This window comes from Nothobranchius furzeri, chromosome 13 (genome assembly GCF_043380555.1).
Source record: "Nothobranchius furzeri strain GRZ-AD chromosome 13, NfurGRZ-RIMD1, whole genome shotgun sequence".
NCBI classification, from domain to species: Eukaryota; Metazoa; Chordata; class Actinopteri; order Cyprinodontiformes; family Nothobranchiidae; genus Nothobranchius; species Nothobranchius furzeri.
The window spans coordinates 26,280,003-26,305,753 of NC_091753.1; the positions used below are offsets into that span (position 1 = coordinate 26,280,003).

The 25,751-nt window shown below is 41.0% G+C and overlaps 1 protein-coding gene across 16 annotated transcripts in view; it reads left to right on the plus strand.

Annotated features, from left to right (window-relative positions):
- Window positions 1-25,751, plus strand: part of kirrel3b (kirre like nephrin family adhesion molecule 3b) — a 216,984-nt gene that overhangs the window by 133,078 nt on the left and 58,155 nt on the right. For all 16 annotated transcript variants that reach the window (XM_054742841.2, XM_054742848.2, XM_054742842.2 and 13 more), the window contains 2 exons: window positions 4,351-4,500; window positions 13,466-13,615. In XM_054742841.2, the coding sequence (XP_054598816.1) occupies window positions 4,351-4,500; window positions 13,466-13,615 (300 nt within the window). The remainder of the gene's footprint in view (window positions 1-4,350; window positions 4,501-13,465; window positions 13,616-25,751) is intronic.

Genomic DNA, 25,751 nt, shown 5'->3' on the forward strand with positions numbered 1-25,751 from the left:
AAACACAAAAAAAACAACGTGTAACAAAGGGGGTGACCTTAGGTTTCATCTTCCAACATCTAAAGTGCAGTCTTGACTTGTCTCCCCAGGATGTTAAACCAAAGCTCACAACTTGAGACGTGACCGAAACAGTGAGCAGGTGGGCTTTGTTGGCGACCTGTTTGGATTGTCAGCAGCAATGAGACAAACTAACCCTAACCATCACCAGCAACTCATATCAAATTGTTTATTTCAGACCACACCTTTTAAATCCTCTACATCCAACCCAAGTTTCAGAACTAAAGAAGGTTCTTCGGTGAGAAGCGAAACCTCTTCAAGGAAAACAAAGTCCAGTGGTTTTCCACTAAACTTTAAAGATGAACTTGCCCTGGATGACTTAGACCAGGCGTGGGGAACCCTGGTCCTCGAGGGCCGTTATCCTGCATGTCTTTGCTCCAACACTTTTGATTCAGTGGTTGATTCACCTGTGCAGCAGCTCATCAGACTCTGCATAAGCCTGTTAATCACGTGCTGATTGAAATCTGGTGTGTTGAAGCAGGGTTGGAACTAAAATATGCTGGATAACAGCCCTTGATGGACCAGGGTTCCCCACCCCTGATAGACTGTACACAAAGGTAGCCTTGAAGCCCAGACCACACTGCGTTTTTGGGCTGACCCAGACAAATCTTTTGTCGTGAACAGAATCGTGACAAAAAACCATGGGCATGAGGGTGATTACAAGTCTGTGGCTGTCGAGCATGAGTGGCTCTGAAACAGCTTAATGAGTACTCTTATTACTAAAGTTCACCTCCAACGGTCTTCAAGCACTGCTTGAATACCTACAACTCCTATCTGAAATTGACCAATTGAAGTACACCCAGGGTGATGCGATCAGCTAGTGACCAGTGTACAATAAGAGAGTAGCATTAGCAACATTAGCAACAGTGGAGATTACACGTGGGAACAAGCGGACCACTCCCTTTGGAGTTTGGTTCAGAGTCTAATAAAAGCAGTATTAAGGCAGCGCCTTTGTCTGTTTTCAGCAATGCTGTTTGGGTTAGCTGTCGGCTTATAGTTATGCATTTTGGGGGGTGCACTCAACATGTCCTGCTGGAGAGAGATGTTGTGCAGTTTGGCTTACTTAAAACTTGGACCATACAGTGTGCCACCTTCACAGTGTGACATGAGCAGTCGTGTTCGACAGCTGAAAAACGCACAGTGTGGGCTGGCCTTTAGGGGACACTGAGGTGTTTTTTGTATGTTTTTAAAGAACTTCTCACTGTGACCAAAGGTGTGTTAACGTTTCTGACTTTGCCATGGCATTAGGATTTGTAGCTATAGATCACAGAGATTCCAGATGTACTACAGATGTTTAAACAGCTATGTGTTTAGATATTCACAAATTTTGTTAACTCACAATTATTTTAACGGGAGCATATTCAGCATTATGTGGCGTTGTCTTAAGAAAATGTTGGACAGCAAGAGGAGGAGAAACAGTAAAGTGTTTTTGTTATGAGCAATAGACATGAATGCAAACTAGTCTGAAACTGCTGAAAACGTATGCACAGGATACAAATACTATACTGTGCTGTCTGGTGTGAAAATACTTCTACACACACATATCATACATGTATCTTTGGGTTTTGTAGTTTTGTAGATATTACTTCTTGTTTCATTTAGGGGAATTAGCTCCCCTTCTGCATATCTTTAAGTTTATTGTTTTTGGGTCACGCCACAGTTCTGTGGCTTCTGTAGCTCATTTCATAATTTTTTTCTGGAATGAACTAAATATTTTAAGTTATTTTTTACATTTAGACTTTTTGACCCGAAGCCTCGAGGATCTTCTCTGCGATAGCAGCATCGCTTTGGTTGATTGTTTACATAAGTCATCTGTACTTCCTGTCTACTGCACCTTGAGTTTGGATCCATTTAACCAGACAATCTTTGACATAAATTAGCAATAGGATGAACTAAATAAGACTAGGTACATGGCTTTAGCTTCCTAATTCATCATATGGCTATGGCTTGATTTACAATGACAGAAAAAAAAGTTTATATTTAAATTGTATTGCTTTTATTGTGACATGGCTGCTTCTTATTCATGATTTGCTTGTGAACCTGATGCTTTACTTTAAAGTTTCACTTGTACACCAAATTATGACAATTTTTATGTATGAATTATGACAAACAAGAAAAAATAAAACAACAACAAAATAAAAGATCAATCAGTGTTTTGTGAAAATGTGACTGTCTTAGCAGGAAGGTGAACTTTAAACCAAAGTCTTTACCTGGATGCATCTGAATTAGAAATAACCCACAATTAATTCATGAATTAACGGAAATAATTGGGATAATTGCATTTTTAGTGAAATGTTCCAAGATTAGACAGTGTTAAAGAAAGATTGTGCTCAATCATACAATAACAAACAGGCTTCAACTCATTATTAACCATAGCCCTGACTGAAGCAATAAAATGAGAAAATGATTGGATCTTGGTGGTGAGCGGCTGTCTATACAATGGCCTTTTGTGGTTGCTGAAGGCAGAATACAGAGCAGAGAAAAGCTCCTTATGTAGCAGCACTGTGAAAGGTCAACAAAGGTGTCCTGGTTTAAAGGGCAACAAAGAAATTCCCCCCAGCCAGTCTCAGCCAGGAAAATGACCCCTTCTTTAAAAAAAAAACACCAATATCAAACTTTTGGACATTCTGTAAAATGGACTCACACATATTATTAATGTATCAACCCAAATAAGACTCAGGATTAAATAGTGATTTAGAAATTCCAATCTAAATGATATTTTACAACAACCGTTCATTTTCTTGAGGTTTGACATCATGGCTTTCTTTAAGCAGAGAAAATAAGCATGCAAGGACACCGAGACAGTAAGAAGTACAATGAAAACAAGCTTTCAGACTCCACTCAGTCTTTAGTTTGGCATAATGGTGAGACGGGCTCCAATTTGTGCAACACACTTGTTCTTGTTGGTGTTATTGCTCTTCAAGGAGACGAGGTATTGAGCTGAAAGCAGTTTACAATCTGATGCCAACTGCTGAATGCAGAAGTTTGATTAAGATGTCATAAAGTGTGAGTAACACTTTTTATAACCTTTTGCTGCAATTTGTTTTCCTGGTGAAAGCAGATTTATTAAGGTTTTATTCCTGTTGCAAAGTGAAAAAAAAAATTGTTTTGGTTTTCTGGGCTCGTGAGGATTTTACGTCTCTTCCTGTGTGCTGTTTCATCCCGAATCATGAAAACAGATCAGAATGGAGTCAAACAGAAGAGTAAAGAGATGTTGGAGTTTCTTTACACACCAATGATCAATAACACACTTCTGAAATCTGATCCTTCTGATGCGAACACTCCCAGAGGTGCTAATTCCAAACTCCAATCACACGCCTGAACCAAACCTGAGAAGAAAATCCACTTGTTAAAATGTCTGGCTGAATGTGTGTGTGGACTTTAGATGGTTCAAGTCCAAACCAGCGCTTCTCTACTCCTTTTATCCTGACTCACACACATCCCACTGCAACAAGCACACCTCTGCTGTCTGTCACCCATTAACACACCTCTAATGGAGTTCACGAGGCGGTGCTTTCTACCTCAACACGCCACAGAGCAGTGCAGTTAATAGCAGGAGCACCGCTGGAATACATGGGTGTGAGCTGGAGTTAATGTATGCCAGCAGAGCGGCGTTGGCAGACGTGATCGTGTTATCTGCTGTGGTGTGTACGAGCCCGGCCCATCTGCATGGTGACATCCTGCATAAACGAGCCAAGCTGAACTATGATAGCTGTCTCGTAGGCCGTGCTTTAATCTCACCACAGCACACTAGTGCAAGTACAGTATCTTGTCTTTGTATCATGAATAGTAACGAGATGTCACTTTTTGGGGATATCACCCTTCAGGGTTTCTTACAACACACGTTTGACAAGAAGGTTGAATGAAATCGGTGGAGAACAGGGAACGTTGTGCAGTTTTAGGGCACGCTTCTGCTCCAGGAATGTTTAGCAGGAAACAAACATTTTCTTTACTCCCGTATGTTTCTGCTACAGAAACTAGGGCCAACGCATTTACCAGGGTAAAACAGATCCTTTAAAGATGCAGGTGAGGAGGGAACTCTCAAACCTTGTGATCACTAGGGTTAGGCATGGGTGAGAGTTGTTGTGATGACCTCTGTTGTTTAATAACTCCCACAGTCTGGTATGGGGATCAGACCCTGTGATTGTTCTATAACTGCAAAGATCCTGTTACCAGGAAACTGAACTGCCATTTAATCTCCTCGCATGTCATGAACTTACCACTTCTTCTTGTTTGTCTTTAAAGTGATAAAAGCAGATCTAACCTGATTGCTTTGTCTATTTTGTTTTAAAGGGGTGGAGGCCATGTTTTCCCAGCAGCCACAGGATCTGGTGGTGGTAGCAGGCCAGCCTGTGACATTACCGTGCACCATCCCCGGTTACCATGGCGTTGTCCTGTGGATCAAGGATGGCTTGGCTTTGGGAGTGGGCAGAGACCTCTCTGGTATGAAGCAGCATTTATCCGTCCTCATATCACTTTGTTCTATTCATTCTTTTCATCTCTGTCAATAATGCTCTTGTCTATAAACCCTTTGCATCACTGACAGATGAAAGCAGTCCTCTAACAGCATGCTTTAGAACAGGGGGGACCACAGGATCACTCACCGTGAGCAAAGAGTCTGAAATTCATTCTTGTTTTTGCTACAAACGAACTCAAATCTCCTGACACTGAAGCCATACAGAAATCCAAATGAAATCTGAATTGAATCTTTCCCTGGGGCTTCCGGCTGCTAAGTAGCCCTTTGAAAAGTAGCAGGTGTCTCCCTAATTACATCGCAACTCGTTGCATAATTGTCCTAATTGTTTAATTTGAAATAAAGTCACTTGTCCGATGTCATTTGGTGGCCTGCTTCTCCATCAATTGTGACTTTGTGCAAACAGCATTCATGACCCCGCTGAATCCACACAAAGGGGACTCACACATGCTTTTGAAGAACTGAAAGGAAAATGTATGAAAGCATTAAATTTCCTTGCTGTGCCCATTAAATTCACCCCAAACTGTGATCCATTTATGTGTCGGCATACGGCCCCAATTTGCATTACACACTTTGACCGCTAGAAGGCATAAACATTAAATGCAAATCACAGTGCAAAAACACAATTGAGACCATTTTCAAATATCCTTCATGGCTATAAATTATTAAATATGCACTTCAATAACAGGTTTTCTACCCCCGGACCTTAAGCAAACACTCCCCTTTCACAGATTTGTGATTAAACCTCAGAGACTGACAGTGCTCCAGTAAAGCCATTCCACTCTCCGTTCAGGTTGTTATCAGGCTCAGGGGAACCTGAGAGGTAGCTGTAAACAAGAGTCCTGCAGCCATCAAGTCTCCTTTAAATGAATACGAGGCAGAAGAGAAGAGAGTACTTATGATTGCTTGAGATAGAATGAAAGAGAAACGGAAAGAGCTCTGTTCTACAGGTCCTTCTAAAAAAATTGCATATTGTGATAAAGTTCATTATTTTCTGTAATGTACTGATAAACAATAGACTTTCATGTACATTAGAGTCATTACACACAACTGAAGAAGTTCAAGCCTTTTGTTTCTAATATTGATGATTTTGGCACACAGCTCATGAAAACCCAAAATTCCTATCTAAAAAAGTTAGCATACCATGAAAAGGTTCTCTAAACGAGCTATTAACCTAATCATCTGAATCAACTAATTAACTCTAAACACCTGCAAAAGATTCTTGAGGCTTTTAAAAACTCCCAGCCTGGTTCATTACTCAAAACCGCAATCATGGGTAAGACTGCCGACCTGACTGCTGTCCAGAAGGCCATCACTGACACCCTCAAGCAAGAGGGTAAGACACAGAAAGAAATTTCTGAATGAATAGGCTATTCCCAGAGTGCTGTATCAAGGCACCTCAGTGGGAAGTCTGTGGGAAGGAAAAAGTGTGGCAAAAAACGCTGCACAACGGGAAGAGGTGACCGGACCCTGAGGAGGATTGTGGAGAAGGACCGATTCCAGACCTTGGGGGACCTGCAGAAGCAGTGGACTGAGTCTGGAGTAGAAACATCCAGAGCCACCGTGTACAGGCGTGGGCAGGAAATGGGCTACAGGTGCCGCATTCCCCAGGTCAAGCCACTTTTGAACCAGAAACAGCGGCAGAAGCGCCTGACCTGGGCTACAGAGAAGCAGCACTGGTTGCTCAGTGGTCCAAAGTACTTTTTTTCAGATGAAAGCAAATTTTGCAAGTCATTCAGAAATCAAGGTGTCAGAGTCTGGAGGAAGACTGGGCAGAGGGAAATGCCAACATGCCTGAAGTCCAGTGTCAAGTACCCACAGTCAGTGATGGTCTGGGGTGGCATGTCAGCTGCTGGTGTTGGTCCACTGTGTTTTATCAAGGGCAGGGTCAATGCAGCTAGCTATCAGGAGATTTTGGAGCACTTCATGCTTCCATCTGCTGAAAAGCTTTATGGAGATGAAGATTTCATTTTTTTAGCACGACCTGGCGCCTTCTCACAGTGCCAACACCACTGGTTAATGGTTTACTGACCATGGTATTACTGTGCTCAATTGGCCTGATTCCTGACCAAGTATTGAGTGCATAACTTATTTGAAGGTTAACTTTTTTTGTATTAAAACACTTTCTTTTATTGGTCGCACAAAATATGCTATTTTTTGAGATAGGAATTTTGGGTTTTCATGAGCTGTATGCCAAAATCATCAATATTAGAAACAATAAAAGGCTTGAACTTCTTCAGTTGTGTGTAATGAATCTAATATATATGAAAGTCTAATGTTTATCATTACATTACACACAATAATGAACTTCATCACAATATGCTAATTTTTAGAGAAGGACCTGTATTTAGGCTCGGACTTGAGCGGGAATGTTTTCTAGTTTTATTGATTTTTACAAGACGGAATTATCCAGATGAAATCTCATTTTCACAGCAAGCAAAGCAAGGAGGAGGAATAAAAAAGAGGGGGACCGTTGGGTCACCACACTCAACAACAGTAAATCAGCCTTTAATGAAACATCTGTGAAAAGTGTGAAAAAGTCCCCGACTGTATGAAGTATTCTCCACCCTCTACACAACTATTCTCTTCAGAGGAGAGAAGTGTTAAAAAGAAGAGGGGATTTGTGTGAAGCGAAATAGCCGGCAGCCGGGAGAAGAAAGGTTTCTAAAATCACCAATATAATCCAGACAGAAGCTGAGTGCTTTCCATTGAGACAGATGACATTTTTTTCAAAATAAAGCACTCCACAGCTGTCCCTTTTTATCAGTCCTGCCTACCTAAACACACAACACATGCACCCGTAAGAGAGTGATGGTATATCACAGCAAGACGCACACAATGAAAGGAAAGTGGCGGCTGTATACGTAGAGAGTGCAACGAATCAAATGTCACACGGAGCATTTCAATAATATAGGTTTGCTCATCTATTCATAGAAAGAAGCTGCGGTGGCAGCATCCTCCGCCTGGGACCTGTTTCCATTCACGGGAGCGGTGATTAAACTGAGAGAACTCTTTCACCATTCGGAGCGAGAAATCGCTGCACAAAAGCCAATGATTCCTATCTGTCCCCGAATTTCCTCCTCGTTCCCCTTTGTGCCACGCTTTTCCACTCTAATTAAAGAAAACGTGAAGTAGCCCCAGCGCGGCTCAACATACCAATCAGTGTCATGAATATGCATGACATTGAACGTATCTGCTCGGCGCCCGGGTGGCGACAAAAGAAGCAGCGGGCCTACAGTACATGTCTATATAACTGCAGGTTGTGCACATGGAACAAGGCAAAGAAGGAAGTGTTTGTGTATAATGTGTACGTTCTGGAGCGAGACGCGATAGCGGACCTTTTCAGAAGCGAGCTTGTGCCACTCCTGCCTCTCACGAGAACAAATTGAACACCACTCACCTGTTCAGAGCTGCAGCAAACCTGTTTCTATCCCTCGATGGTTACACAGTGGCAAACGTGCTCTAGGTGAATGCTACAAATCACTAGGCCATATCTTCAGTGTCTTTATAGTTACATGTATGCGTGCACACACACAGACACACACATGCTTGTGCAGCATTGATTCAGCCTCAAGACAAATCCATTTCTCCCTGATGGATTCATTACTCCTTAATGGGCCTATTTTACATTGTTTGCTTTGGGTAACACATTGTGTCTTTGAAATGTGCTGAGACCCAAGATCAATGGTCCTTTATATGTACACATCACATGTGCAGAGGTGATCAGTCTTCCTGTCTGCCCGCGTAATTTCAATCATATTGACAAAATGCATAATCAAGATGCTTATAAGGTGGCAAAACACATTACACCGTTTCAATTCTTGGACTATGAGATGATAACATCTTTATCATTCGCTATCCATCACAAATGCAAATGACTTTTCTTTTTTGGATCCAGCTAATGCATCAAAATGAAATGCTGGATGAGAGCCATGTCTCTACACAGAAATATTATTCTTAGTTTGCCAGAAGCACAGATGAGGTAACTGGCAAGATGATGTGTATGTGTTGGAGAAATCCACTCGGCTTATACAGAGCTATGACTAGGAACAAGCAAAACAAAGTTCTATCTGGTACACAGACTAGAGTCAAACGCAGTTCACATTATTCAGATCTGTGCAGTGATCATCAACCCTGTGATTCACAATAGTATCACTGCCAAAATGGAGCCAAGTGGTTCTCTGGGTGACCTTTTGCATGCAAAGGTGCTTCATCGACTTTATTCTGAGCTTGTTATCACTCAGTGCTTATGAGTGATATTACTCAGTGCTTTCCGGTGTGATCAAGTCCTTGTTAACTCTAGCATTAGGTCACTAAAGGGCCACCACAGTGAAAGTCGAAGAAAGGTGACACGCTGTCATCATGGTGTCACATTTCTTAGAGGATCATTGACCTTAGATGTCTACCCATTTTATCTATACTCTCGCTGACCACCTTATTATGTACACTTGCCCAAGTGCCTGTTAACCCATTAGTGCCCAAAAATTTTCAGTCAAAATGCATATAATTTTATCAGTTGAGTTGAGTACCTCTGAATCATGTTATAAATATTTTTTTCAATTATGTACTTTTTTTTTTTTGAAGAAAATAGCATTTTTATGACTGGCAGAGGTCACACAGCTTGTCAGTAGGTGAAATGTCACCTAATAATAGGAATAGAGAAGTAATAATAATATCATCATAACCAGGGCTGACCGCTGTCATTTTGGTGCACTCCACTGCAGCAACACCTCCTCCAATGGTTATTTGAGGTGAGTGCATAGGTGGCCTGTGCCAAGGGCACGACAAAGTAATAGCATAGTCATTAAAAATAACAAATAATGGTGGAGCCTCAGAAAATTCAAAACAAGAAACAATTTGAACAGGTTCCTTTATTCACCTTTTAAACTCAAAATCACAACAAACATGTTTTCTTAGAACATCTAACACAAATGTATCTATATAGCATATTTACCACATAATCTATCATTTGTTATAGATGCACTACTCAGTGTGGTACTTTTTGAAGCACTCCACATGCAGTGGCACATCACTTTTTTCACACGCAAATGGTGTGCGGCCACCACAGTTGTTGCACCACTTGTACCTGCAACCAGTGTTGCAGGACCAGTGGTTCGAGCTGTCAAACCTGGTGACACCAGTTATTGTCAGTGTTTTCTGAAAGAAAATGATGTATGGTAACATAAAACAATCCTATACACACAGGCCTTGAATACCTGTGAAGATGTTTAGCTTGGAAAAGTATTCTAAGAGGACTAAAATGAGCCATTGTACATCATTCTACAATTTCAAATAAGTAAATTAGGAGCAATCCTGCTGACGGTGTTTTTCTTTAGTTAGCAACATGCTTTGTGCCCACTGGCGGAGAGATTTTAGAAACGGTTTTGTAGCATCATGAAGGTCCTCTAATTGATCAATGCCTTATGATGTTAAAATCGTTCAGCGCACATAAGAGCAGCGTGGCAAAGCACACTGTCTGACTCCATGATTGAAACACTCACATCTTGACTCCCCAGTGAAACTAGAAGTTTCTGTTCCTGCATACCGCTGATGAGAGGTACTCCCTAAAGTTTCATCTTGTGTGTTCTTTTCCATTTTAATGATTGTGTAATCACTTCTAATAAAATACTCAGCTGAGCCAAGTGGATTTCAGTCTGAGTTGGGACGTGAACACACACACGCCCCATCTCACACTCCGCTTTGCAAATTTGTTCTAAAGGATTTCTTTGATATTGGTGGTAGAATTAACCCATCAAAGCACTTGGAAACATTTTTAACAAAACTTTTTTCTCAGTTGTTTACTAGCAAATAATTGGTAAAAGTTGGATTAGTTAGATGTGAGTCAAAAATGACAGTGATACATTTTGGCAACAATAGCTGGCTAAATGGGTCAGTTAGTCAGCCACTCATATGGAAACAATCTAATGCATTTAGGCATCTAAGTGGTGAAAACGACTTGGTCAGATTAAAGCGTCAGATTTCAAAGAGGATTTAGGTAACCGAATGTATTGTTGTTTCTATCAAACAGACTCATGTGAGTTTTCAGGAGCTGCTGATCTGCTGGGATTTTCACCCACAACCCTCTGTAGGGCTGACAGAGAGTGAAATGTCCAATTAAGAGACAATATCCAATGGCTTGGATAAGTCAGCGGTCCGATGCAATTGTGTTCAAAATGATTGAAAGGCAACAGTACTCTTTGGAGATGCACAGCCGACAAGTCTGTATTGTGGTTCCATGCCAGTATAGACCAGAACCTTTGAGGAACACTTAGTTGAACCTATGGCATGAACAATTAAAGCAGTTCTGATGGTAGAGTAGGCTCTAACCTGGTACTAGCAAGGTGTACATGATTAAATATTTGGTGTGTGTATGTTGTTACCAGTACTTTCTTCTTGTTTACCCTCCTCTCAGCTTTAATATTTGTGTCAAGATTTTCCTTTGTCCTACGCCCTCCAACTGTATAGACCCTTAAGATTAAAGACTTCACGTGGGAGGATGAAATGCAGAGAGTGGCTTAATTGGCTGTAACTCACCCCACCAGCCTATAAGATCCACTTCATGCTTTATTAAAAGCTGCTGGATTCAATGAAGCTAAAGTCAGTAATTGGACATAGAGCATATGATGGCTTTTGCCAGAGACAAATTCAAGAACTTTAAACCAGTCCGGAGTTTTCCCCTTTTCAGAAATTATCTATGACTTTATTTTTCAGAAATCCAAATGCAGCAGTTTGAATTGAGTGCCTCTCATCAATGAAGTCCAATTAGTCATCATCAGACACTAGTGAAATTACATCTCTGCATTTGGCCCATCCCCTGGGGGAGCAGTGGCTGCACTCGAGAACCATTTGATGGTTTAAGACCCAATCCAACCCGTTAATGATGAATGTCAAGCAAGAAGGTATTGGGTCCCTTTTTTAAAGTATTTCCTGTGACTTGGCAGTGGATTTGAACCCACAATGTCCCAGTAGGGGAAATACCACTTGGCCACTGAGAAAGTCAGAATTATCTATTAGCGCTAGACATTTGCTTATGTACAGATGTCAGTCAGAGTATTCACTGTACCAGACTGATGCAGAGTTGTTAACATTTCTTAAGGACAAACAAGCTTTTCTAATGTCTGTGTGAGTGTGTGTGTGTATATATATATATATATATATATATATATATATATATATATATATATATATGTGTGTGTGTGTGTGTGTGTGTGTGAGTGTGTGTGTATATATATATATATATATATATATATATATATATATATATATATATATATATATATATATATATATATGTGTGTATATATATATATGTGTGTGTGTGTGTGTGTGTGTGTGTGTGTGTGTGTGTGTGTGTGTGTGTGTGTGTGTGTGTGTGTAGGTGGAATGATAATTGTAAAACGATGTGTTTTAGCTCTGTCGGCCAGCTAGATGTAAGTTTTCACAAATGAGAGACGTTGCTTTCAGCTATAATCACAAAAGCAGGATGAGGGGCTTGAGGTGCAATTATTGTTGCACCTCTAGGTGTTGCCCTCTGAGAAAAACCCCAGATTTCTGCTGTAATAGCTGTTCATAAAGCTTGATTTATACTTGGCCGTCTGCAAGCTTGTGAATGGTCAGGACGCCACTTCATTTAAATTCATCAACAGCACCGCCATTGCCCCGTCAAAAAGTAAAAAGATATTTAGCAGCAGACACAGAACAGATTTAAGAACGCATTGTGGAAAAGTAAAAAAAAAAAAAAAATTACGTTTATTCACCCGTGACTGAAGGAGTTCATAGATACTGAGCAAACATTTTATTCGTGGATGGAAATGAGAAAAGCATAGGTTAAGAGCATGGTTTAGAGTTGGTGACCACATGAAGAGCTAGAGGAGAACAAAGGACACATTTGTCCCTGTTAAAAAGTCTCTGAAATCTATAAACACATTAGTAAATACATGATCGTGGTCCGGACGCATGAGTGCAATCAGGGTTTCCCGCCATAGAAGTTACCGTGGCGCTGAACCACGACTGAAATTCCAGCATCAGACCTACAAAATGCCGGCCAACGTACTTGTGAAACGATGCATGTGCATCCCCAGGTGACAGAGAAGTGTAGATTGATTTGCAAAAAAGTTGCCCTGGGGCTCTCTGAGAATGCCTGGCCTTGTTCTCCTGAAAAGCTCTTCAATCCAATCCTCTGGTTTTATCACCAATCAATTACAGAAGGACAACTGTAGTGGAAAAAAATCAAAAAGAGCCTTTCCTCAACTGGAAATGTCTCACATTTGTCTAAAGTAAAAGATTTAGGACAAGAAAATATCCTTGCATTCTACAAATTGTATCCACGTCCAAACATGAAGAGATGTCGCATAAAAGGCTTTTCATCGATGAACAATTCCAAAAGCCTGTAAAAATACCTCACAGTGCACATTAGTTTAACACGTACGTTTTCCTGATCATTCGTCCCCACAGAAAGAAGCACTCCACATTACACACACCCAATGCAAATTTTGATATTAGTTGAGGGGATATCCATAAAACCATCTGGTTCGACTCCCCAGGTCTCTTGGATAACCCTCTGCTTTCTCCCGTTATTAAACTGTAAATCCCTTTCACACAGCAGTGCTGAAACAACTCAGGTTTGAGCCATTCATCTTCACTGTTCTGATGGAACATGATTTGTCCTGGATGCAGAAACTTCCACAGCATCTCAGTAGCATCACCACGAGCGCTGTAAATGTAATGTGAACGCGTTATTAAACAAACGATCTAGCTATATAAATCAATCTATGTAGCTCTTTTAATGCACTCATAACCTGGTAACACTGAATTCATGCTTGACAACAGACTTTATGATTTATGAGGAACTTAACAAATGAATGCATTTTGGCAGATCAGTTGTATTCTGACATTGAAAATGATGTAAAATAAACAAAACTGTTTGCGCTGCAGGCTATCCACGTTACACAGTGATTGGCGACCACGGCTCGGGGGAGCATCATTTGCGCATTCAGCGTGTTGAGCTGATGGATGATGCAGTGTTTGAATGCCAGGCCGTCCAGGCTGCCATGAGGTCCCGTCCTGCTCGGCTCACCGTCCTGGGTAAGTCAGCCAACATGGTCAACAAATCAAGAGAGTCAAATAACTCATGGGTGCGCAACAGTTTCATTCATTCACATAGTTGTTAAATACTCATACAACTGCAAGAAATAGAAACCAAAGCAAGTATGGAAACGTAATCAGTTGTTGATGTGCACATTTGCTTTCCGACCTTCACCTATGGGCCCATGAGCTTTGGGTAATGAGCTCAGATAGCTGATGACCCCCTGGTTTCACACTGAAAGCATCAGCAGCGTGGAACAGCAGCAGAATATCACTGCTTCAAATAGAATCTATTATAGTCTATAGACTGTGGACTTAAACCATCAGAACGCAGCAATTTCCAGGAGCATCCCAGAGGCGGCACGCCGCGCCTCTAGAGTTGGCATCGGGTTCTATTTTGCCACGACCTGCTTCTGGGATGAGTCAATTTCTGCAGTTAACAAAGGACTAGACAGGAAATCACACACTGTTTCAGTGTGCCAATCCCCAATAATTTTCAAAATAAAAGTACTGCAGCGATGCAACATGTGACCCACCCACGTGTGACCCAATGACTTATTTACTCACAACATCATTTCAGAAGTGCAGTGGTGTGTTTTCATGGCTTTAATCATGGCAGTGGAGAAGAACAACATCATATATGACATCAAACAGCGATAGCAAATGTGATTTCCTTCTTTTTGGTTTAATGACGGATTGCATACACAAACCGTGACCTGAAGTCTCGAGGAATCGTGTGATCTCATGAATCCAGCGACGAGCCCAGCGAGGAAGCCGTGCCTCTGCCAAAACTCATGGTGTGAAAAGGACCGCTTTGAAGTTCACGAGTAAACCGTTCCGCTGCCATTTCGTGCCGCTGATGCTTCCAGTGTGAAACCAGGGTCAGACTCATAAGGTGAAGAACTTGGTTTTTCAAAAGGAGCTCAGAGTCCAGTCAAACAACTCAAATGAGGTGTTTTGTGTTGTCTATGGGAGGTTTGACTGCTTGCTGCTTGCTTTGCTTCATTCAAAATTTTTGTCAAACCCCTTCAGGCCTGATGGAGTATTAGGTTCAGTGCCTTCATCATAGACCTGCCATTATCTATAGCATTTGTGTGTTCTGCCTTCTTGTGGAGGATCTACAGATGGCAACAGTCATTTATTTATTTATACTTGTATCCATTCATTATGTAAACCATTACATTCTTACTCAGATTGTGGGAAAGCCAGGGGCAATATCCAGCTGTCATTGAGGGTGAGAGGCAGCAGACACACTGGTCATCTGTCCATCAGGCCCTTATATGTTTTATAAAATTACATAATAAAATAAACATCAGACAGTAAACAGTTCAGTGTCAAAATCACTTTTTCATTATTATTGATTCATATTGCAGACATTAAAGAACAAGCTCACTGAGAAACCATGTTTTATTTGTAAATTTTGAAAGTAATCAGTCACTCTGAGTTTAACATGCAGGCTTAATGTGAAAATAGTCTTCTGACCCCAATTTCTGCATTAGACACAGCAGGGTTTCCCCCACGCTTTATAAGCCTGGCGGTCCGCAACACGAACGGTGCAACGAAACTAGAGCTCTCCATCAGCTGATACTGGTGAGAAACAGCAGCCATACGTGTGCAACTACCCAACCTCCGCTCTCACAGAGGAGCGCTGGAAAGCTGTTGTTAATTTAGTGTCCAGGAGAGAGCAGAGCATGTCTCAGATAGTAGAAGCAAACTGTTAGCATTAGCTACTCACCACATGGCAGAACTCCTCCAGGTTTGTGTTTTTGGTGGTGATAAAACATCAATGTTGCAGAGAAAACAGAGTGAGCGGTGGAGTCGCAATGCTGTTATCCGAGGCGAGATGTCCGGATATCAGGAATGAGTAAGACTCCAAATCCTGCCGTGTTCTGCTCCCCGTTATTGCTATCTTCTAGTTGCTGAAACAGGAACACCACAGAGATCGACTCACAACACATTAATTTATACTAGAGACCACAGCAAATGTGTTGAAAAATCAAGAAAACTTGGTCCTTAAGGGTTCTCCGAATCTGACATTTAAAAAAAAAATAACTACAGCAAGTTTGTAATATAAATACCCCCCCCCCCCCCCCCCCCCCAAGAAAAACAAATAAATAAGCAGCAGTACCATTTAATAGAGATCGTGTGTCTGTATGAGCATTTAAATTTTAATTTCCTTGTCAGCATACAGCCTCCATTTTTAATATTGCTTTAAGCTTGAGAGGTTAGGGGCTCTTAAGTAATCTTTAGCGGGTTTTCATTTTGCTCTGCCATTTTCATCTTACCGGGTAAGCAGTCTTCCAAGCTGTGGCTCATCTCTCTTTCTCGAGCCCCTCCACGCTTCCCGCTGCCTCACTCGATCTCTCCGACTGGATGGCTGCTGAGGAGATAGCCGGAGTTCATGAAAGAACAAAGAATGAGAGGAAGAATGAATAAAAAGAAAGGAGACCGAGCGGGGTGTCTGCCACGCAGTCCACACCATCAGCCACTGATCCGCCTTATTGATTCAGACTAATGAAAAGTGAAACTAACGATTTGTTGGAGAACAAGAAGCAATGGAAAAAAAGGAGAGGGGGGAGACGGAGTGTTGCATAACGTTTCCTTAACCAACGTGCCCTCCCAACCCCCACATCTCACACCTGTGCACAAATGGGTATGGGGGGATTTCTACATGTAAAGCTGCAGAGAGGTTGATGCATCTGTTGTCTCTGCTTTGCTCATAATAGACCCCCCCCCCTTTTATTTTTTTTGCTGTAATGGCAGAAATGAAAACGTGTTACACCAACATTAGACAGGGTAACTGCTGATTGATTTGATCAATTCACCTGCTGACATTACATTCACTTGGTGGCATTTAAGCTGCACTCATGAAGTTACAGTGAAAGGAAGCTGTTTGTGTTTCAGTCGTAGGGTTTTACATATCTGGACGTGGTTTTGGCCAGGTTCTAAAATTGTTCTAATCTAACCAAAACTGTACCAAAAGACACAACACAGGTTATTGGCTATTCAAGGGTAAAAAATTGAAAAGATGTAAAAATACGTCAATAGTAATTCTGCTCAGTTCAAGAGGGGAAATAATTGTATTAGTTAATTATCATGAGTGTGAGCACCTCTGGATTTTGTATTTCTGGAGCATACTAGTGTATGTTAATGCCAGACCAAGATGGAAATACATCCACACTGACCTTGAAAGAGCAACGGTTGACCCACAAATTGAAATTGAGAAAGGCTAAAATTAATGTGCAAACAAACGTAGAAGATTCTATTTGGGTCAGTTATAACAGAGAAACAGAGCTTCATCTCACACTTAGTATACGCTATACCTAGCGTATACCACATAATTATGAACCTCAGTTACAACTGCCTTGTTTAAAAATGGAATTCACAATATCAACTTCCGTATTATTGAGGTTCTTTTTTAAAATGTTTTTCTAATTTTTTATTCTCCCTGTGTTTTATTGATTTTTAGATGTTAGTTTTGGGAATTTTGTTGTATTTCCTTTTTATCTTTTATCTGTGTTCGACATGATTGTATAACGCCGGTTTAATTAACTAACATTTTTAGTGTACAGTGCCTTGTTTGGTTGTAATGCCTTGTTGAATGCGCTTTATAAATAAAATTGGATTGGATTGGACACTTTATAGTAGGTTAAAGGTTGAAGTTCATGACCTCACAACTAGAAAGACTTACCAAAAATGGCTTGTTTGGTAGGTTTGAGGGACCAATTAGGATTGGAAAGCCACATCCGGATGAACTAGACTTCTGGAACAATGTCCTTTGGACAGAAGAGAAAGCATACCCATAGTGTAAAACTCCTTGTTTGAAGAAAACCTAACATATCACATGGCCACAGATGGCTCATCACAGCTCTCAGCACGGTCGTGGACAGCTGATGATTTGGTCATCTTGGAGTCGTTTGAATGACCGTGAACGTAGCACCGGTTGTGTCAGATACTTTACAGCAATCCTGTGACTCACTGGCATCTGAGAAGATTGTAAACATTGTCTACGGTCCTCTTCAATCTTTTGAAACAAGATAAACTGACAGAGCCTCCAGCCAACTGAGAATCAAATCTGTTTAAATGTGACCTTCCTTCCGTTACCACAGGTACTTACTCCTGGTCCCGGAGAGCCGGTATCCAGCATGTTCCTGTTGTTACTTTACTCCAACATTATGTGGCTGAATCCGCTGTGCAGCAGCTCATCAGGCTTTTCAGAAGCATGTTAATCACCTGCTGATGGGAATCAGGTGTGTTGAAGCAGAGTTGAAACTAAAGCATGCAGGATACCGGCTCTCCAGGACCTGGAGGGAGTACCACTGATTTGCACATTAGCCTGTTTTGTGGTTATTTCACGGTACAATTCTGACTTATTGCTTCTTTATTTTTTGTTTTATCATTAAATGATACAAAAATAATACGGTGACCTTTTTTTGTATTATTACTGTATATAACACATTTAACTAAAATACTCATAAACGTGTATCTGAAGAAATTCCCATTTCCCATGAAAACAACTGTGTAAAACAGAAAATAAACTCCAGTTTCCAAACGAGAGTTTTGGGCATTTGTTTTCATTATATTTACTCTGATTCTCTTATTGGCCAAACACTATTTGCCAGTGCCTGACTTTTAATTGCAAACAACTTTTAGGAGCAGGAAGTGCTGCAGGTGGTTCAAACTGTAAATATAAAACTAATCAGCAACGAGCAAGCTGGAGCCTTCCTGCACCCATTTGGCTTAGTGGGGGTGAGGGAGTTTATCATTTCTCCCCGAAAGCCTGGAATGGAGGGTGTTTGTTTAATCCGCTGCCAAGCTAGACGACTCCTGAACGCACTGCCAAGGAGGACTCCAGGGCTGACGTACACAAATGGTAATGGAGGGAAAATATGCAAGACCTGCATCAGTGCAAACTCTGAGCTGTCAATTACTTGCCAGTGGTGACAGTGTGTCTATTGACTTGCAAGACAGCTAAGGCCCTACATACACACCTACAGTATGCACACACACAGTAAGAAATGCATAGACATACACACAGTAGACAGTGACACACCTTTCCATCCACTGCTGCACACACATACTCATTCTCCAAACTGACGGCGGAGTACATCTATAGCGCAAAACTCTCTTTTGCATCTTTCATAACTCAATATGAATGCCATGTCAGAGGAGTTTTCTCTTTCTGACTCTGATAAAAGCACAGTTTGGATTTTCATCTCACGGTTTCATAAAAGCAAACATGTTCTCTTGAGACGAATATGTTGTTACAGTTACCCTAACAATTTAGCCCATTTGGGAGTAAATACTGGGAAAGGTTTTGTTTCACCTTCATCCACCCTGGCCTGTCTTCTAAAGAGAAGGGGGAGGAGGTAAATAACCCTGACACATCAACATTTACAAACGGCATCGAAAGTACATCATCAGAAAGGCTCCAAGTCCTAAAACTGACAGTGAACTTAACCCGTACAAGCGTCTCCGTGGCTCACAGGCAACATCCTGAGATGCCAAAGGAGAATCAAGGCCTTGTGAATTAGTCATGAGGGAAGAGAATGGAGGGTTTCATGTCCAAAAAAAAAAAAAGACCCCCGAGGCTAATTATATTACTTGCAGCAACTTGGCACTTCTTCAGATCTTTGTTATAATTTTTTTTTTTTTACTTCAGTTTGGGGAACACTGAAATGAAAAGCAGGCAGATCACCATTGTTTGATTAACGTCCGTGGCTGAAGGAGAATCCAATAACTTTTTTAAGTTATCTTCTTAATTCTGGATCGTGACAATCTTTTCCAAAGATTAAAGTGCCACCTTGCTCTGTCTAGATTTTACAGCTTTTATTCCACTGTCCTCTTTGCAGTTTAATCTCTGCCTTTGTGCGCTTTAGCCTGTGTATAATATTTCCTCACCTGGCTTAACTTATTTCATACCTCACTGAGCCAATTCTAGGTAATGTCTGGTCAAGAAGTTCAGAAATTCCTTTTATTTTTAAGTTATGTCATACAAGAGCAAGCAGTGGATGTGGAAATTGTTGCACTATATAAATGTATTTGATATCTGTTCACGAGAGTTAAACCAATCACTGGGTTCTGATTAAAGGCGAGTTTTATTTTGAAAGTAAATTCAAACATCAGCCTTGTTGGCCTTATGCTTTATGATCATCTACTAGTCTGTTTAGTTCGGCCCAATGCATCATTATGAAGGCCGTATAGCAGTCCGCGCCGCTGAGAGTCTGGAAATGATCCAAGAGGTTAACCTTATGTGAAGCAAATGAAGAGGAGTTACAAGGCACTTATTTAAATTAAAGTCTCCTTATATACAAAATACATGGCTGCAAGGCTTGAGCTAAGGCAAATGTGAGTATCTCAAGGAGGCTGTTAAAAATGCTTTAGTTACACAAAACACAAAAGTCCTTGAAGGGAACACATATTTGAATACACTGAAAATGCATACTATCACATAAAGCTTTTATGTTAAATCATGGCAGAAATTAATTTAAAGGCGAGCTTCACAGAGGAAACGTTTTCTACTTATTAGACAGAAACACTCAGATTCGAAAAGTCACATTGGAAACTAGGATTCATGGAATCACTCATGTCCGCTTCCGATGGGGAAGGCCTTTGTTGATTTAGCATGCAGGAAAAAGAGGAACACATCCCAGTCAGCAGAAGCTAACCTTTAGCATTAGCAACTCCACAACATGGCAGAATTCCTTCAGTCTTGTGTTACTGTGTCAACATTGAAGAGCGAGCAGATCAGTGGAGTCGTGTTTGTGTTCAATCAGAGGTGAGATATCCGAATATCAGGAAATACGACTCCAAATCTTGCAGTTTGCTGTTCACTTCCCCTTTGGCTCACTTCTACTAGGTGAATCCGGAGCACCAGCGCATTGTTTCCCACAGAGATAGACTCACAAGGCATTTGTTCACACCCAAGACCACTGCAGATGTGTTGGAGAAACAAGTGGACTTGGTCTTTGGGGAAATTGAGACAAGAACCTGGAAAAGTTAAACTAAATGAACTAAAGAATCAAAGCAGCTGAAGCATAACAACTCACAGCTGTTCATCACTCAGTGCTGTGTGAGCATGTAATACCCTCCTTTATAAGGCATGCTATTGCTTTTGCCTGATGGCAGCGCTTCTAAAATTTGGAGTGATTTACATTTGACACAGAATAGTTTGTTTGGTAATTAAAATGAGATTTATGTGAAGCTGCTTTCTAGGAGTGAAACTCAAAGGCCTTCCGCAACATTTGTCAAAATGAAAAGCGTTCACAAACACAATGTAATGCTGGTTGTATAACAAACATAATTGATAGCATGCCATGTGAATGAACCATTGTGGGCAAGATATTTGTTTTCCCTTCCCTGCATTGTTAATGTTTTGGACCCACGCCTCAGCAACAATATTCATGTGCACAAAGGCCCAAGGGTATCTTTTGTTATTGTTGCTTCGAACTGCCAAAGCTGAATCAGCCATTTCAGTGGATAAGTCTGAATTCATTATTTCTCAGGGATCTCGCCGCCATCTTTTAAGTAATGAAAATGCACTTGAAGGGCATGTGGTGAAAGGAAGAAAGTCAGAAAAATGTTGAGTAATGGAGGACTTTTAAATGTACATGCTGGAAATGACTGACATGAACTCCACATTGTCTGTAACATTGTGGTGGTTATTATTATTATTATTATTCTTATTATTATTATTAAACTGCTTGATAGTTTAGGGGCTTAAACACAAATTAAATAAGCCAAATGAATAAGTTCTAAGATCAAATTCCTGAAAAACTGTGTTCACATATAAATTAGTTTCATGCCAGCAGCAAGATGACAGAAAACCGTTGTTTACGACCGTGAAACTGAATTTACTGACAGAGATCCACCCACATTCACAGACTGACACCAGTTACTTTAGATGTCGTGGAAATGTTTGCAGTACGTTGCTCATTACTGCACAAAGCAGTGGTGGTAGAGTTAATAAAGATGACAGAGTTAGATTTTATTTCCCCTTGTAGATAAACAATGTGTTGGCTCAAGAGAAGCTCATTTTCAGGAGTTGATGGATCACTGTGCCTGTTGCAATGCTACGGTGGTGTGAACAGTTATGCTCGAGTGAGAGCTACAAGGTTCGTGATCTTACCTGAAGAACCCTCCAGCCTTGGTGCACCCAAACCTGAACATGTGCAGAAAATAAGTTAGACAATCAATTTTCTTCTATTTATTGTTGAAGAAGACACCAGGCATTATGAAGGGCAAACATCATGAATAGTATTTTACCTATTGTACAAAGCTCTTTAAACAACCTCAGTTTGGACAAAAAGCACTTCTGATAGGACAGACGAGCTAATGGCTAGTCACAGTGATGCCAGTGGCAATTGGGTCACATTCACCTTAAAACCATTGTAATCCTCCCAAAATTATACCAGATCATCGACTGTTCTAGGGGCGGGGCCACAGGTGGATTGGCCCCTGCTAAAATATGATTAGCCCCCTGATGTCACTCATATGCCCTTGGCTCGACTATCAGATTATTGGTGGATGCAATCCCACGTACAAACACTAGTGGCACTAATGAAGCAAACAAGGATTTACAGTGAAGACTGTTGGACTGATAATTTGTCCCTCTGTACATCTAGTAGCCCCATGATCCACCACTGGCTCTTGAGGATAGTATTGTATGAAGCTAGCAGTTGAAATCTTCGCTATACACTGTTAATTAAATAACAACCTGAGGGTATTTATTGCAGAAATTCACAGGGAAGCTAAATGAAGCATTCTGGCTGGACCAGCATCATTTTTTTCCATCCGTGTGATTAGAAATGTGAAACAATGATGCCAGTTAAAAAAATATTAACATGTATTAAATATATTGTGGGGGGTCGGTGGCAGAGGAGTGCTCGCCCCGTAATCGAAAGGTTGCAAGTTCTAGCCCCGCTCAGTCTGTCGCTGCTGTTGTGTCCTTGGGCAAGACACTTAACCCCCTTGCCTGCTGGTGGTGGTCAGAGGGACCGGTGGCGACTGTGCTCGGTAGCCTCGCCTCTGTCAGTGCGCCCCAGGGCAGCTGTGGCTACATTGTAGCTCATCCCCACCAGCGTGGGAATGTCTGCGTGAATGGGTGAATGACTAATTGTGTTGTAAAGCGCCTTGGGGGGTTCCAGGACTCTAGAAGGCGCTATATCAAATACAGGCCAGTTACCATTTATTCACCATTAACGTTTCTACAGTTATGATAAAAAATATGTAAACCATTTTTTTATGTGAACAAGTAAAAATGTACATAATTTGTTTGTTTTATTGCAACAGAACTGATCTTTTTGGAAACTAATAACGATAAAATGCAAAAAAGTAGTTCATCTCCTACAGGTGATACTATTCTAATGCCAGACATACAAACAGAGTAATATACTGTAAAATGAAGTCACGTTAATGCAGATTAAAAAAACAATAAACCAAAGATTGCCTTATCTGCTATATTTTCTTTGTGTCTAAAAAGTCTTTATGGTGTAAAATCAGAAGGGAAACAAATAGACTGAAAGCTTTATTACTTACCAAGCAGCAGGAATGTGGCCAACCTAAGCTGTTAAAAACACAGGTCACAGTAAAAGACCTAGTGCTTTAATTTTGAAACCATGTACGTATATCTCTTTTACTAATAATTTATGTTGTTTAATGAACCATAAAATGATCGAGGCTGAAGAAACAGAAATTCACTTCAGATCCCTGATCACCATCTTTTCATAATCTGTTTGAAAATGATTTCAGATTAAAGAGACATTTAATTTAATAAGAAACCATGATAAACCTTAAATATCAGCTATTCACATGTGTAATCTACAGTAACATTATTAATGGTAACATATACAGCCATATTGCATATATTTCTGGTACCGTTTAGAGAGTTAGAGAGCACACTTTAACAAAAAAAGTCTTACATTTCATCGCCTTCCCTGAAAGCAACCAATTTCCCCTTCTGATGAGAACATTTTAGCCTTGCTCAGTGCTGTTAAGTGAATATAAGTAGAGATAAGGTGTCTTAAAACGCAGTCATTCTAGAGCGAAGTCTGACTGTAAAGTGCCTTTTCTGTTACTTTGTCTGCAGCACGAGACGCGACGATAACTGCGCTATGATATCAGAGCAGCTGTGAGCAGGTGCATGATTATGGCTGACAGACTGCATGTAGGATCTTTTTTCTCAACATTTCTACTGAAGGAGGAAAGCTGATGTGAATACATCTGCGCTCTGTAAAACAACGGCAACCAACTGTGTGCAGGTGTTGATTTGCATTTCCTCTGCGTAGTTACTCCACCATTGTCTTGGCTAACTCCGACTGTTACAGCCAAGCTCATTTCTGTCGTCAGGAAACTTCTTCACCTGATACAATAACTATAGCGGGAAAACAATTTTTGAATGGTAAAATCAGATTTTTAGACATGATTTGGAACCTGAAACTTAAAACTGCTGCCTCTTTATTCTCAGCTAGAAGGGCAGCGATGTCAGCACCCTCCCAATCTGCAGGACAGCTCCTGCAGCCGCACTGTGACGGAGCGAGTGCTGCATGTGTCTGACAGCTCTGGCATCTCCCCTCTCCTCATTTCATCTATGTCCTTACTTCCTTCTATGTTACTTGCTTCTCTCCTTAGATGGCATTGCTCCCCAAAAAGAAGGCAATTTGCTGCATTTCTTTAAAAAAATACTCATTTCAGGTACTTCCAAATTCCTGCCATATTGTTCATGACTGTCATTGTCATTATTTGTTTTTGAAGAGCGGCAGACCCACTTCCTGCATGAATGCATTTGCACGCACGTGGTTGAAGATTCAAACAGATGCACATTGACAGCTCCTATAGAGGGCCGCTGATTTGGGCCAGCGAGCCACGCATGCCTCTTGCATCCACCTGCGCTGGGCGTCCATCTCTTCATTTCCTTTCTTTATCCTGAGCTAGCTATCAGAAACTTTGTAAGCTGCCGCAGTGGGGTGACAGGCAGCCTGTTTGAGCTCAGACACTAACGTCTGTCTGGAAGCTTGTTTTGCTGAAATGCGGCGCTGCTGCAGGAGCTGCATGTTGCCAGCCTCACCCTCTTGTTGCTTCTCTCTTTTGTTTTCTTCCAAATAATTTTATTTTGACCTTCTCCTGATCCCTCACACTACTCAGGTGCTCTCAAGATTCAAGCAGCAGATTCACCATCATTAAACACAGAGTCACATTTTAATTTTAATTCTCACAAACTCAAGTTTTATGCTTCCTGACTTTTTTGATATAACAGCTCAAAAAAGAGTTTTTATTGCTCTCGGGGTTTATTCAGACCTCACTTGGGGGTGACCATTACCGCCTCGCTCTTTGTAGTTAATTACACATTAATATGTCTTGCTCCCATTTATGGTTATCTTTGATTTTGCACTAAAAGTAACTGATGACACTGCCACCAGCCCTGTCTGACATCACTTTCCCCTGCCTCCCTTTTCTAAAACAGTGGTCGGGATAGATGTGAATGTTTGCCACACACTAATTTAAAATTACAGTCGACCGAAAAAAGAGAAGACGACTGCTTGGAGCTTGTAACTCACCATGACATCTATGATCCAATAAAGCCACTGAATCAAAAGACAAATCAAAGCATGTGAAGCTATTAAAACAGTTTTCAAATGATTAAAGCGATAAACTGACTGCAGTTTAAAGCTGTTATTCTCCTAAAGCATAGACACAATCATACATATCTGATTACTTAAGGCCTTCATGACTGGATTGCAATCTGCAGTCTTTGATTTAAGGTGGAATCACGGCAACATTAGCAAAACCTGATGGTGGCAGGTGCCCCCACGCTTCGTCCAGTGGAAATTGCAAATTTTTGAAAGTGTCGAAAGAGATGACATTATTATTCCCAACAAGAAAAAAAGAGTAGTGAGTGAGGCAGGGTTAGCAGTGAGTCAGCCCTGTAATTAAAGAGGAGCGATCAATCTGTACCACTGACCAAACTACTTATGCCAACTCCATCGAATGGCTGCAGTAAAGAGCTAATTTAGAACTATTAGAGACTGCCAAGTTTGCAAACAGCCCGGTAATGATGATGGCTGATTTGAGTTCAAGGCTTGGCCTCTGTAGAACAGTCGGACCTGGCAGCCACAGAAAGAGATCAGTGATAGATCTC